The 13,545-nt window shown below is 39.2% G+C and overlaps 1 protein-coding gene across 3 annotated transcripts in view; it reads left to right on the top strand.

The window, feature by feature from the left end:
- hectd1 (HECT domain containing 1) overlaps positions 1–13,545 on the top strand; it is a 92,199-nt gene that overhangs the window by 14,269 nt on the left and 64,385 nt on the right. For all 3 annotated transcript variants that reach the window (XM_063050424.1, XM_063050407.1, XM_063050416.1), the window contains exon 3: positions 13,097–13,331. In XM_063050424.1, coding sequence (XP_062906494.1) covers positions 13,097–13,331 — 235 coding nt within the window. The remainder of the gene's footprint in view (positions 1–13,096; positions 13,332–13,545) is intronic.

Below are 13,545 nucleotides of genomic sequence, written 5' to 3' on the forward strand. Positions count from 1 at the left end.
TTCCAGTCAATCTGCTGGCTACTCCTTTTCTGGCCTGACTGCTGGCTGCTCCTTTGAAATCACGGCTGGCTCCTCCAAACAACGAGCAGATCGCTGATGTGGTTGACCTGCTGTACACATAGCTTTTGGAGCCCAGTATAGTCTCACAATCATAAATAATACATTTGAAAAAGAAAAGTGCACCTTTGACTTGCCCCCCGAGAGGTCGCTGTGTTTGAACTCGCCACCTTCTTACCGGAAAATTCATTGAATCTACTTTCTGATTCATTGAATGTGTTCCTGTAGAGGTGTTTAAAATAGAGTTGACAGAGGTGCTTTGGCTTAGCATTGCAGATTTAACAACTGACATTATGTACTGTTTTTTAAGATTTGTTGCTTTGTTTTTTTCTGACATCCTGCTTCTTTGCTAAGATGACGGTCTTTTGCTGTAGGGATTTGTTTTTATCCTCATTGTTGAAACAGGAGGTAGCAATCATTTGTAACTGAAATGATCTGGGTGCAATCCTACTTAATTTTACTTGAATTGCCTCTGTTGACTGTTGTGCATAGCATTCAATTCTTTCAGTTTCTCACTATGTTAATTTGTTTGCTTCTCTGACAAGTGTACTGTTAATTTCAAACTTTCTTTTGAATGATCAGAATCAAGTTGTTCTCCAAATCCTAAGTCTAATGCCATTAGGCAACCCGATTTTAGGATGTTAATGCACACAAATAGAAGTGTGAGGAAACTTTGGCATTATCAGATAAGATTGGGAATATTTGAGTATATAGCATTAGAGTAATATGAATTGAATGTTTTATGACAGATTGTCACTGTTTATGAAAATAAATATAAAAGATCTGTTTACAGAACAGCTAAGTTCTTATTTGGGCACACAAGGCCCATCCTAAATTCACAATTATACTTGTCACAACTCAAGCTAAAAATAATTCAGCAGTGTCAAATATTTATGCCCACAGTATTTGGGCATGAGCAGAGGAGAGGGGTGGTTCTACTTCATTATACACGTGATTAAAAAGCTGATTTCCTCAACTGGTGTTTTGATATGACAGAAATGTTTTGGCTTGTGCTTATTAAGTATTCAGAGTTACTTGTGATACAAAGATGGAAAGAGTATGTTTTTGAATAACTAGCATATCAATTTTGGAAATTTGGTTTGTCCCACAGGACTTTTTTTTTAGTGCCTTTTGCCATCTGTTTATTTTCATTGAAAGAGAAATAATGCACTAGATATCTTCCTCTCCTTTTATGCCCGTGTACTGCATTAAAAGCATACACGTTGCTTGCTTGCATGTCAGTTTTCCTTTCTGCAGATAAGGGAAATGGGGTTTAAGGTGTCAAAATTTTATTGGTCTTGCTGATTAGTTTTCAAGGCGTAAAGGTCACTTCTTAAAAGTTTCACAATAACTAGAAATAAAATATAAACCAAGTCAAAAGAAAAATGTGGGGCTATGTGGGAGGAAGGGTTAGAATGATTGTGAAGTAGGTTAAAAAGTTGGCACAGTATCGTGGGCTGAAGGGCCTGTACTGTGCTGTAATGTTCTATCTTTGTGTAGGATTGAGTATATCCGTGGCACTATCTGAACCCATATTTTCTTTCTTTTAGAGAATATTGTGGGAGTATTGAATTACTGCAAGTGCTTGAAGCAGTAGTCTGGCACTTAAAATTAGAGTTGTGATCTAGACTAACAAGATTCCTCACATTTATTTCACACTTCATCCAAACTCTTGAAAGCTGTTTTGAGAGAGTGTTAGTGCAGATTTCAAATTTTTTTCTAAGATAGCTGTAGATAATTTTAAGTATGGGCCTTGCAGGAGATATTAAATTGGAATAGTACCCCTTATCTGAAATGATTGGGGCAGGACGTGTTTCGGATTTTGGATTTTTTTGGATTTTGGGATATATAATGCAATAGCTTGGGATCACCATCATATCTGACTCTGAATTTATGTGCTACGAGTAAGCAGTCTTGTTTGTTACACGTGTACTTAACAGCAAAAAATATAAATGGCACAAGGCTCTCGTACATGCTCACCAAGCTCTGTGCATACATGACAGTCAAGACACGTGCATCGAGATGTGCAGTCTATATACACAGTGACTGATGCACGATGCGCTGAGAAAAGTCAAGGCTTGGAGACATACAGGTCGAGACAGATCCACCGTACATGTACGCATACATGCATGATGTACTGCATGCATGTCATGACATACATGCATGTGCGTGTATATATACCACTTGTCTCATTCATGGCTCTTAGGTTAACTGTTGACAAGCATGACACAGACTTTAAGGATTATCGTAGCTCTGCAAAGCTTCATTCTCCACTGCCACTCAACCCCATAGTCTCTATGGCATAGCGGGAGGCAGATAGTGTTCTGAGGTCATCTCCTTGCCTCTATGTGCTGAGAATGTGACTGAGAATTGGGCAAGAGTGTGATCTGCCAAAGCGCGAAAAGTCACAACCAAGTTGCAAATGAACCTTACCATCTGTTCCAATTGCAAATTTATGCCTTGGGAATTTTGTCTTTAGGGTGGATAGATGTCGCTGGTCAGGCTGTTTAATTGCCATATCTGTGAATGATTGTTCCTATCCATTGAGGAATTGCATGCAAGATGCTAACTGTCGGTAGCAGGTTCTATAGGAGATGGATTAACACATTTAGTTTGTGCATCCTCCCTGCCATTTATCCAAGGAAGAACCATTTTGCAGGTGTATTTCAAAGAGGGGTGATTAACTTGTTCTGGGTGTCTTTGGTACAGTGTGGGGAGAATTTATTCTGCATCTAACCAGTGTTCTCTGTTCCACAAGAATGATGAAACAGTGTAGAGGGAGCTTAACTCTGTTTCTCACCCCGGGATTTACAGAAGGAGGAGGGAGGGATCAGAGGTGAGTCTGTGGTCAGGAAGAGTTCTCTGCCACCACTACCATGACCCAGTTACAAGGATGAAAGTAAAGAGGCAGCCATTAAAGATTGGCTCATGGAACTGCCAGTTTATTTAGGTGATGGAGACACAAAAGGGAGCGTTGTACATATTATGAAACTGTATTTAAATTGCTCATAATAAGCAATGCACGATTTGAAACTTCATTTTCTGTTGTAAATCTGATAAATTTTCCCAAGACAAGCAGACAATGAGAAGATGGGATGTAAAGCAGCACTTTTGCTGTGTCCTGTGCTCCTCCTCCACGGCTGCATAGATTGCTGTACAGGTTTTGCCTCTAGTAATACCAGTTTTCTGTGTCTGTTTTTTTTTGTTTACCCATCCCACACAAACCATCTCTCCAACACTTTTTTTGGTCCCTCATGTTTTGTATATGTTGTCTTGTGATTCATTAAAATACCGCCAATGAAATTGAATCAAGTGGGACTTTTAATTCCGTATCCCAGAAGCAGATGTGAGTCTTGACGAAGAGTCTTGGGCCAAAATTAGGGGAGAAGGGAGGTGCTTGAAAAGTTCCTCTGTTAAGTATGATTATAGAGAATTCCTAGGTATTTTACAAGTACATCAAGAGCAAGAGGACAACAAGTGAGTGAGTAGTACAACTCAAGAATAAAGGAGGGAACATGCGCTTGGAGACAAAGGAGGTGTGTGTCATCTTAAATGAGTATTTTGTGTCAGTATTTAAGAAAAAGAAGGAAGTGGAGGAAGGCGAGATCAATGTAGATTAGTATCAGTGATCAAACAGTGCTAATATAATATGGCATTTTGAGATAAAGAAGATATAGTGTTAGGTTTATGAAAGAACATTAAGATGCAGAAGTCTCCAGGGCCTGACAGGATATACCCAGGTTATTGAGGAACAAGCAATGAGTTTTCTGGAGCCTTAACCAATATTTTTGTGTATATCTCTCTCTATCAATGGAGGAGGTCCTGAAGGACTGATGAGTAGCTCATATTTTTCTTATTGAAGAAGGAAAATGGGGATGATCCTTGTGAGTCTCATGTCAGTGGTAGGGAAGTTACTGGAGAGGATTCTTGGGGATAGGATATGTGAGTCGTTTGAAGATACAAACAGCATGGCTTTTTGTGGGTCAGGTTGTGCATTATGAATTTAATTTAGTTTTTTGACCAGGTGACAAACATGAGTGATGCAGATCAAGCTGTGGATGTTGTTTCCATGGATCTTACTCCAGTGTTTAACAAGGTCCTTCATTGGATGCTCATGCAAAGATTAAGATGCATGGGCTCTACAGTGAATTGCGGTTTGTATTCAGAATTGGCTTACTCATAAGATAGTGTTATGGTCAGTGAGACTTATTCTGGCTGGAGGTCTGAGGCTAATGGTGTTCCACAAAGATCCATACTGGGACAATTGCACTTTGTGATTATATATAAATAACCTGGATGAGAATGTAGATGGCTGAGTTGGTAAGTTTTCAGGTGATACAAAGATTGGTGGTGTTGATGGTGCAGAAGAGTGACAAAGGATACAGCAGTATATAGCTCATTTATAAATATGAGGGGAGAAATGACAAATGGAGTTTAATCCAGCCATTGTGAGGTGTTGCATTTAGGGAGATTGAACATAAAGGGATGGTACACTGTTCATAGCAAGACTCTTAACATTGCTGATGTGCAGTGAGATATTGGAGTTCCAGTCCACAGCTCCCTGAAAGTGGTAAAGAAGGAATAAGGCATGTTTGTCTTTATTTGTTGAGGAATTGAGTTCAAGAATTGGGAAGTTATGTTGCAACTTTATAAAACTCTATTCAGGCTGCGTCTGGAGTATTGCATTCAGTTCTGGTTGCTGTATTTATCAAAAGGATGTTGGGGTTTTGGAGAGGTTGCCAAAGATGTTTGCCAGAAAACTGCCTGCATTAGGGGGCAAGTGCTATAAGGAGAGGTGGGGTTATTTTCTCTGTAGTGGCAGATGTTGAAATGAGATCTGTTAGAGCTTTATGAGATGAATAGATAAACAACTGTATCTTTTTCCCAGAGATGGAATGTCCTGTACCAGAGGGCACACTTTTAAGGTGAGGTGATATGTAGAGTAATTTTTTTTTGTTACGCAGAGTGGTGGGATGGTGGTGGAGGCAGATATAATAAGACCATAAGACATGGGAGCAGAATTAGGCCATTCAGCCCATTGAGTCCTCTCCTCCATTCCATCATGGCTGATTCTGGATCCCACTCAACCCCCTACATCTGCTGTTTCGCCATATCCTTTAATGTCCTGACCAATAAGGAAACTATCAACTTCCTCCTTAATTATACCAACAGACATGGCTTCCACTGAAGTCTCTTCCACAGATTCACTACTCTCTGGCTAAAAAGAAATTTCTCCTTACCTCTGTTCTCAAAGGTCACCCCTCCATTTTGAGGCAGTGCCCTGTAGTTCTGGATACCCCCACCATAGGAAACATCCTCTCTACATTCACGCTATCTAGTCCTTACAACATTTGGTAGGTTTCAATGAGATTCCCCCCCCCCCCCCCGCATTCTTCTAAATTCCAGTGAGTACAGCCCAAAAATGGCAAATACTCCTCATATGTTAATCTCTTATTCCCGGAATCATCCTTGTGAACCTCCTGTGGATTCTTTCCAATGACAAGACATCCTTTCTGAGATATGGGGCCCAAAACTGTTGACAATACTCCAGGTGCAGCCTGACTAATCTTAAAGGCTCAGCATTATCTCTTTGCTTTCATATTCTATTTCCCTTGAAATAAATACTAACATTGCATTTGCCTTTTTTACCACAGACTCAACCTGTAAATTAATCTTCTGGACGTCTTGCACGAGGACTCCTAAATCTCTCTGCACCTCTGATGCATGAACCTTCTCCCATTTAGATAATAGTCTGCGCTATTGTTCCTTTTACCAAAATGTATTATCGTATATTTCCCTACACTATATTCCACCTGCCACTTTTTTGCCCGTTCTTCCAATTTGTCTAAGTTCTGCTGCAATTGCATAGCTTCCTCAGCACTACCTACCCCTCCACCTATCTTCATATCACCCATAAACTTTGCTACAAAGCCATCGATTCCATTATCCAATAATGGAATTGATAATAAGCATTCAAGATGCTCTTAGGCACATGAACGTGCAGGAAGTGGTGGAAGGATATGGATATTTTGCAGGCAGAAGGGATTAGTTTATTTGGGCAGTTGGTTACTGATTAGTTCAGCTCAAGTTTGTGAATCAAGGGTTGGTTCCTGTGATGTTGCATGTTCTACGTTCTCTGATGTTACTATTCTTTCCTAAGTTCACATGCCTGCGCACACAAGTGTGCATAACTTGCGTAAATCTGAGGTCCTCAGATGCTCAAGTGAGAAGTAAAATTGCATGAAGATATTGATACTGGGTTGTGTGGCTGCCTAGTTGTTTTAACAGAGATTAATTCTATGAATTGAGTACAGATGGATATGTAATTTATTTATGGAGTTGGCAATCATTTTTTTCTGTATTGGAATCTCGCCTTGGATGCAAAACTACTTGCTAATTTGTAGTGTGGAACATAATGGGGAACAATTATTTTCTCCTTAATTGCTTAGATGTGTAGTATGTATCATGGATAGTTAGTGTTGGTTTGGCATTTGTTGTGCTTAAGTCTATTTCATGCTTTTTGGTAATCAGCGTCTCCTGTAGTTTTTTCTGTTTGTTCATTTTGGAGTAGGAAGTCTGTCTTTGTGTGGATCTCTTTCACTGAAGACCTTGGGTACAGCTTCTAAGAGTTAGTATTTTGGAAGTAAGAAAACTACTGCAATTTTACAAGCTGCAGTAGTGTTGTATTCATCTGTCTATTGCCTTGAGTCTTGACGGTTTGTCTTTCTTCGGTTCTAACATGAACCTGGTTGGCAGGCTATTAAGAATTTTGGATTATCACGAACCTAAGCCTAAACAGGTTTAGTTATTTGCATACCTGTCTATTACAATGGGTTGATGTGGTTCCAGGTTTGTGTTTACCTTTTATTTTGCCCCATGCATTAGCACAACCACCTAGACCAGGGGTCGGCAACCTTTTTGCCTCTGTGGGCCGGATCGCGTATAAATGAGCAGACGGTGGGCCAGATAAATGCCACAAAAAACATGCAATATGGGAATTATCCATTTAAATACATCTGGTTATGTTTTGCCTCAAATTAATGAGTAACGCAAGCTAGAAAATCATTTGTGCTGAACCAAGGATGCCAATTAGTAATCAAAGATCTCAGTTTAGTTGCAATTTATTTCAATCAAGGCATCTTTTGAATCTATTAAATGGACACAAAGAATTTTTAAACATAAAACGTATGAACATGATGCATTGAATGTTGGTAAATTAAGTATAATAAAAAAGAAAATTTTAATGCAAACAATGGATAAATCAATGTGAAACTTGATGCTGTTTGTTGCTTGAAAGCTTCTCAATATTGGGTGTCAGACTTGTTGATGCCAAGAGCAAGACGTTATCCAGATGGGCATCAGTCAATCTTGTTCTCAAATGGTTCTTGGTGTGCTTCATTTTTGAAAATAATTGCTCACAGAGGTAAGTGTTGCCAAAGAATGATGCCATTGTTTTTGCCTGGTCCACTAAGTTAGGGTACTTCCCACTTGGATGAATATATTTTCTATAGAAGTCAAGCACTGACATATCTTCAGAATGAAATTTCGATCTCAATATGTCGTCACACTGCACCTCAATTAATTCCATTTGAAAAATTTCTGATGCAGTGTCCACTTCCACATCAAATGGAGTAGCAAACAGTTTGAACTCATTTGCATGCAAGCGAAATTCAGCAAAACGAGATGAAAACTCTTTTTTCAATTCTTGCACCATATTCACAAAAATTCTTGGATCTTGTGCTTTATGTTTTTGAAAAGTGGGAAAATGTGCACAATTTCCTTTTTGAAGCTGGTACTCCCACAATTGCAGTTTTCTTTCAAAGGCCACAATATGACCATACATCTCATGTATCAGCTGATTTTTTTTTCCCTTGAAGTTGTAAATCCAAGTTATTTAAATGAGATGTAATGTCCACAAGAAATGCCAAGGTTGCAAGCCAATCAGGATCACGAAAATGTGAAGCATCCTGATTTTTGCTTTCAAGGAGTATTGCCACCTCTTCATGCAATGCAAGTACTCTTTCCAGCATTGACCCTCGGCTAAACCAGCGTACATTGCAGAAATAAGCCAGGTCCCCATATTCTGCCTCTGTATCCAACAAAAACTGCTGAAACTGGCGATGATTCAATCCACGAGATAGGATCAGATTCATTGCCCTCACAACAATGTCCATAACATCCTTTAATTTCAAAGACTTGACTCATAATGCCTCTTGATGGATAATGCAATGAATTTTAACCAGTTTCTGTGCAATTCCAAGGTTTTCCATTTGTCCTTGCAGCAATGCGTTGATGCCTTTTTTCTGTCCCACCATTGCTGGTGCCCCATCAGTTGTGATGCCAATTAGGTTCAACACTTTAAGTTTCATTTCTGGCATCATTTTCAACAAAGCTTCAAAAATATCTGCTCCAGTAACCATTGTCCTTCATAGGAATTAATTGAATAAACTCTTCAAAATTTGAGAAGTTGAGGACACTCGTCGCATAAACAATGCAAGTTGAGCAGTGTCTTGCAAGTCTGTGTTGTCATCAAGCGCAACTGAAAAAAATTGCAATTCGTTGCAGGCATCCCTTAAACAACTTCTAACATCTGCTGACATTTCTTCAACTCGCCTTGTGGTCGTTCTTGCTGACAGGCAAGATGCAAATAAAGATTTCTTTTCAGGACAAACAATATCCACCACCGTCAGTAAACATTCTTTCACAAACTCTCCATCTGTAAAAGGCTTCATCTTTTCTGCAATACATTTTGAGACTCTGTAGCTGGCATGGGTATTTCCTTCATTTCACTGCTTTTCTTGGCAAAAAATGACGTTTATTTTCCGAAATTAGCCTTCATTCGCTCAACTTCATCTTTCCTTGCTGCCCAGTAAACGTGTTAACATTTCCACTACGGTGGGTCTCGTAATGTTGCCTGATATTTGCCAGCTTCTTCTCAGCAACATTTTCTAGGCTAGTGGTCACCAACCTCAGCCTTAGTGAAAGGCAAGATCAACCTACAAAATCGTTCAAAGAAAAAACAGCTTAGATTGTACTTCCAACTTGAGGCCTTTTTTTTTGGCCTAATTGTATTTGAAATACATAAAATGCTTTTGTCAAACTTTCAAATTAATTCAACCAAGAAAACACTGTAACTAGCATATCAAACAGGCCATAGCTGTCTTTCTTTAAGAATATTACAATACTTCATACCTTTTGTAGTACCTTCTACTTTGAAAAAGGACCACTCGACAACTTCATGTCCAAAGGAACAACTTTATCTGGGATGGCAAAACCAATGCGGCGGAGGGGTTTATACACACATGCGCAGAAAAGACTGCAAGTAAAACCCTGCAACCCCAGAAACAACCTCTGTTTACAAACAGCTTTCTGTAGCGGGAGTATTGCTATATTACCATTATCCTAATTGGTATTATCTTTATAATGCTCACATTACAACATTTCTCCCCCTTTAAATTCCAACATTCCCCACACGGAGGAGGGAGGAGAAGATGGCAGTGTGCGCGGCCATTCCGAATAATATCGTATGTGTAACTAGGGGCCGTGCACAAACCTGGTTTGATGGAGACAGCCGTGAGAAGCACAGAGGAACACCTGGAGAAACTTCGGAAATGCCCGCTTCGCTGCCGCTGCTACTGTGTGATTGAGAATCTCTGGAGGGGAAGGCCCCAAATCCTTGGCTTTGCCTATTGCCTGTTGCTGGGGCCAGGGTCGAAGCGCTCGGCAGAGATGGTGCTCGGTGTCGAAGAGCTGGTCAGAGGCTCGGAGTTTTCGGACAGACTTGGAGTCGAACTGTGGTTGGATGCTTCCAAGATGCTGCATTGGCAAATTTGCGGCACTGGAGGTTCACCGTCTGTGTGAGATGATGGGACTTTCGAAGACTTTGAGACTTTTTACTGTGCCATGGTCTGTTCTTTATCAAATTACAGTATTGCTTTGCACTGTTGTAACTATATGTTATAATTATGTGGTTTTTGTCAGTTTTTCAGTCGGTTTGTCATGTGTTTCTGTGATATCGTTCTGGAGGAACATTGTATCATTTCTTAATGCATGCATTACTAAATGACAATAAAAGAGGACTGCGTTTCCTTATAATCTAATCTAATCTAATATAAAAGAACTGGGAAACAAAAAACAGTGGTGTCATTAGCTTGCGTACCTCTGAAACTTATACAAGTGTCTCAGTAACAGTTTACCAATACAAGACACCTGAAATATGTGGCAGATTCAACATTCAGTCTGTCAGGAGGTTTGCGAGGGTTCTGTGCTGCAACGGTTTGTTGACTTGCTGTCTGAGATAAAGAAACGAGGAGCACGAGGAACTGTCAGATGATGCATGGCTACTGGATTTAGGGTTTCTGACAGACCCAATGGCTAAATTAAATGCACATAACAACGAGCTCATGGGAAAAGACCGACACCTGCCCCACCTGATAAGCGCAGTAAATGCGTTTAAGGCCAAGCTTGGTGTTTGGATTTCAAATTTAAAGAACGGGAGGCTGACACACTTTCCCAATTTGGAGAAACTGTTATAGGCCATCAAGGAAAAAAATGCTTTTCACCCCGAGCAGTACTGTGCTTACCAAGACAAAGTGGCAATGGAGTTCGATTGGCGTTTTGAGGAGTTAAACGTCATGAAAGATATTGCTTCATTTATTTCAAACCCATTTCTGCCGATCGATATAGAACAGATAGCAGCCAAATTCCAGCAAGTATTTGGTGTGCCAAGTGATATTGAAATGCAAATAGTTGATTTGCAAAATGACATCGAGCTTAAAGCAAGATCAAGGGACGGTGACTTTTGTGGGCTTGTCAGCAGGGAGAAGTTTCCTCATCTCACCACAAGTGCACTAAAAGTCAGTGCCTACTTCGGGTCAACTTATCTGTGTGAAATTGCATTTTCATAGATGACAATTATTAAATCTAAGTGCAGGAGCTGTCTTACTGACAGACACCTGACAGACTGTCTCAGGCTGGCTGTCTGTAGTTATGAGCCAAATTTCAGGGAACTAGCAGAAAGTATTCAGCCCCAGTCATCACACTGAGTGCAACAGTCAATTTTTATTCATTCATTTTTTTTCATGTTGAAGTAATATTAGAACTAAATAAACTTAGAATTAAAGGTGTTATAATGTGAGCATTATAAAGATAAGTTAATACTAATTAGGATAATAATAATATAGCAATACTCCTGCTACAGAAAGCTGTTTGTAAACAGAGGTTATTTCCAGCGTTGCGGGATTTTACTTTCGGTCTTTTCTGCATGTGTGTATAAACCCCTCCGCCGCATTGGTTTTGCCGTCTCAGATAAAGTTGTTCCTTTGGGCATGAAGTTGTCGAGTGATCCTTTTTCAAAGTAGAAGTTACCACATATGACTCACATATGTGCTCTAGGGGTAAAATTTGCTTTTCCATCAAAAGGTTTATCAGGAATAATGTATTTGTGTATTTATTTTTCTTTTTTTTTTCTGTATCTACTGGGAAAGTCTCAAAGATCGACCGGTCGATTGCGATCGATGGCTTGGCGGCCACTATTCTAGGCAAATGAGACAAACTGGTTTCCCAGCTTGCTCGATGAAGAAGTAATCTAGTGTTAAAGTGACTTGGAAATTTGGCACTCAGTGTCTGCCTTCCTGCATTTTGCATTCATTGCCATTGGAAATTTTTCTTTGATTTTATTTCAAAAAGCGAGTTATTCAACAAGTATCGTAGCACATGTAAATATCTGGATATTTAGCGTGGATTTCTTGTTAAAACACAGTAACGCTGTTTCTGTTTACAAATTTGAAGAATCCCATCTGAAAACCTGCGCATGCACGGAGAGTATCTAATACATATTAATAAGGTAGTCTGCCTTCCCGTCATTTGTATATACCAGTGTTTGGTTTGGAAAAAAATGGAACGTGGGGCCAGTGTAACAAGAGGCCATGCATGTCCATCAGTGTGGTCGTGTGAAACACTCAGAATAAGGAAAATTCGCTCATGGGCCGGATAAGCATAGTATCCCAATATACCTTTGCGGGCCATATCTGGCCCGCGGGCCATAGGTTGCCTACCCCTGACCTAGACCATAAAATGAAGCCTGATCATTGTAATTAAGATCTTCAAAGATTATACCTCAATGGCTTCAAATGAAGGAAAAACTGTAATTCATGGGCTTTTCTCCCCATCACTGAGGTCATCCATTGACCTGAGAGGGAAAAATACTTTTTTTTTTAATAATTCGAAACTGCACATAGGAACATGAATGGAAAGACTACTTACAAATTTGTGGACTAGCATAATGAAACAACTTTGAGTGCTCTGGTTCATAATGGACAAATGTCAAGTGTTGTAAATATATTGGAAATATTATTACAGAAATCTGGAAAGAAAAATGATCTTTATTGAGGTTTTTCACTCATGTTTCTATCTTTAAAATTCGTTTTCAATTTTTTTTGAACCAATACCATTACATTTTTCATTGTGGTTAGATACATTCTAATCAAAGTAGGGTAGTTGTGATATATTTCTTTAACAGGGATTATGTTTTAAAATCCTCTAAATAGAAGACCATTACAGTTCAGTAATGCAGTATTCCACACATTGTTAAAATTGTCAATGTAGCTGTGTTTTTGGATGTTGTTCCCATTAACCTCTGTCACATTATGTTTTCTTTGGGCAGCCTTCTGATTTTTTTTTAATAGCTTGTTTCTGAATCTAACAAGGTTAACGTGTGGAGATGAAGGTTTGATGGTTGAATTGAAATTTTCCTTTTTACCTTTATACTTGTGCAATCGATGAAGTGGGCAGTTTTAGATATGTTGATCATTTAAAAAGATGCTTCATGAAGTCTTGCCTTGTATAGTATGAGTGCTGTGTACCAGCAGCCTTCTGTTGGCTTTTAAGCTGAAGTGCTTCCTTAATATAAGAGTAAGGTAATATTTTCCTATTGCCATCTTGAATTTTCCTGTTAATAATACAAAAAATGATTAAGTTTGTGACAGTATTTTCTAAGATATTAAATCCATTTAATTGTATTTTTGTTTGCTTTTTGTAGGTGCCCACCTCGTACTTTTCTACCAGCTCTATGCAAAATTTTTCTGGATGAAAGTGCTCCTGATAATGTGTTGGAAGTGACAGCCCGTGCCATTACATACTACTTGGATGTGTCTGCTGAGTGCACACGAAGGATTGTTGGAGTGGATGGAGCAATTAAAGCACTTTGTAATCGTTTGGTTGTAGTTGAGCTCAATAATAGGACTAGTAGAGATCTAGCTGAACAATGTGTAAAGGTAATAATTGTTTCTTCTAATTGTTTGACTGTGGCATTATTTATAAGGAACTGCTTTTGAGAAATGATGGGAAATTGCTTTCCATTTCTAAATTCTGGAGTCAGGTGTAATCCCAGTCTGATCTCCAAACTTCAGAAATACTTCAATGTCAGGAAATTTTAATTGTTAACTTAATCAAGAATTATTTAACCTGGTGGAGTGGAACCTGAGGCTT

Source organism: Mobula hypostoma, chromosome 1, assembly GCF_963921235.1.
Source record: "Mobula hypostoma chromosome 1, sMobHyp1.1, whole genome shotgun sequence".
Classification (NCBI taxonomy): domain Eukaryota; kingdom Metazoa; phylum Chordata; class Chondrichthyes; order Myliobatiformes; family Myliobatidae; genus Mobula; species Mobula hypostoma.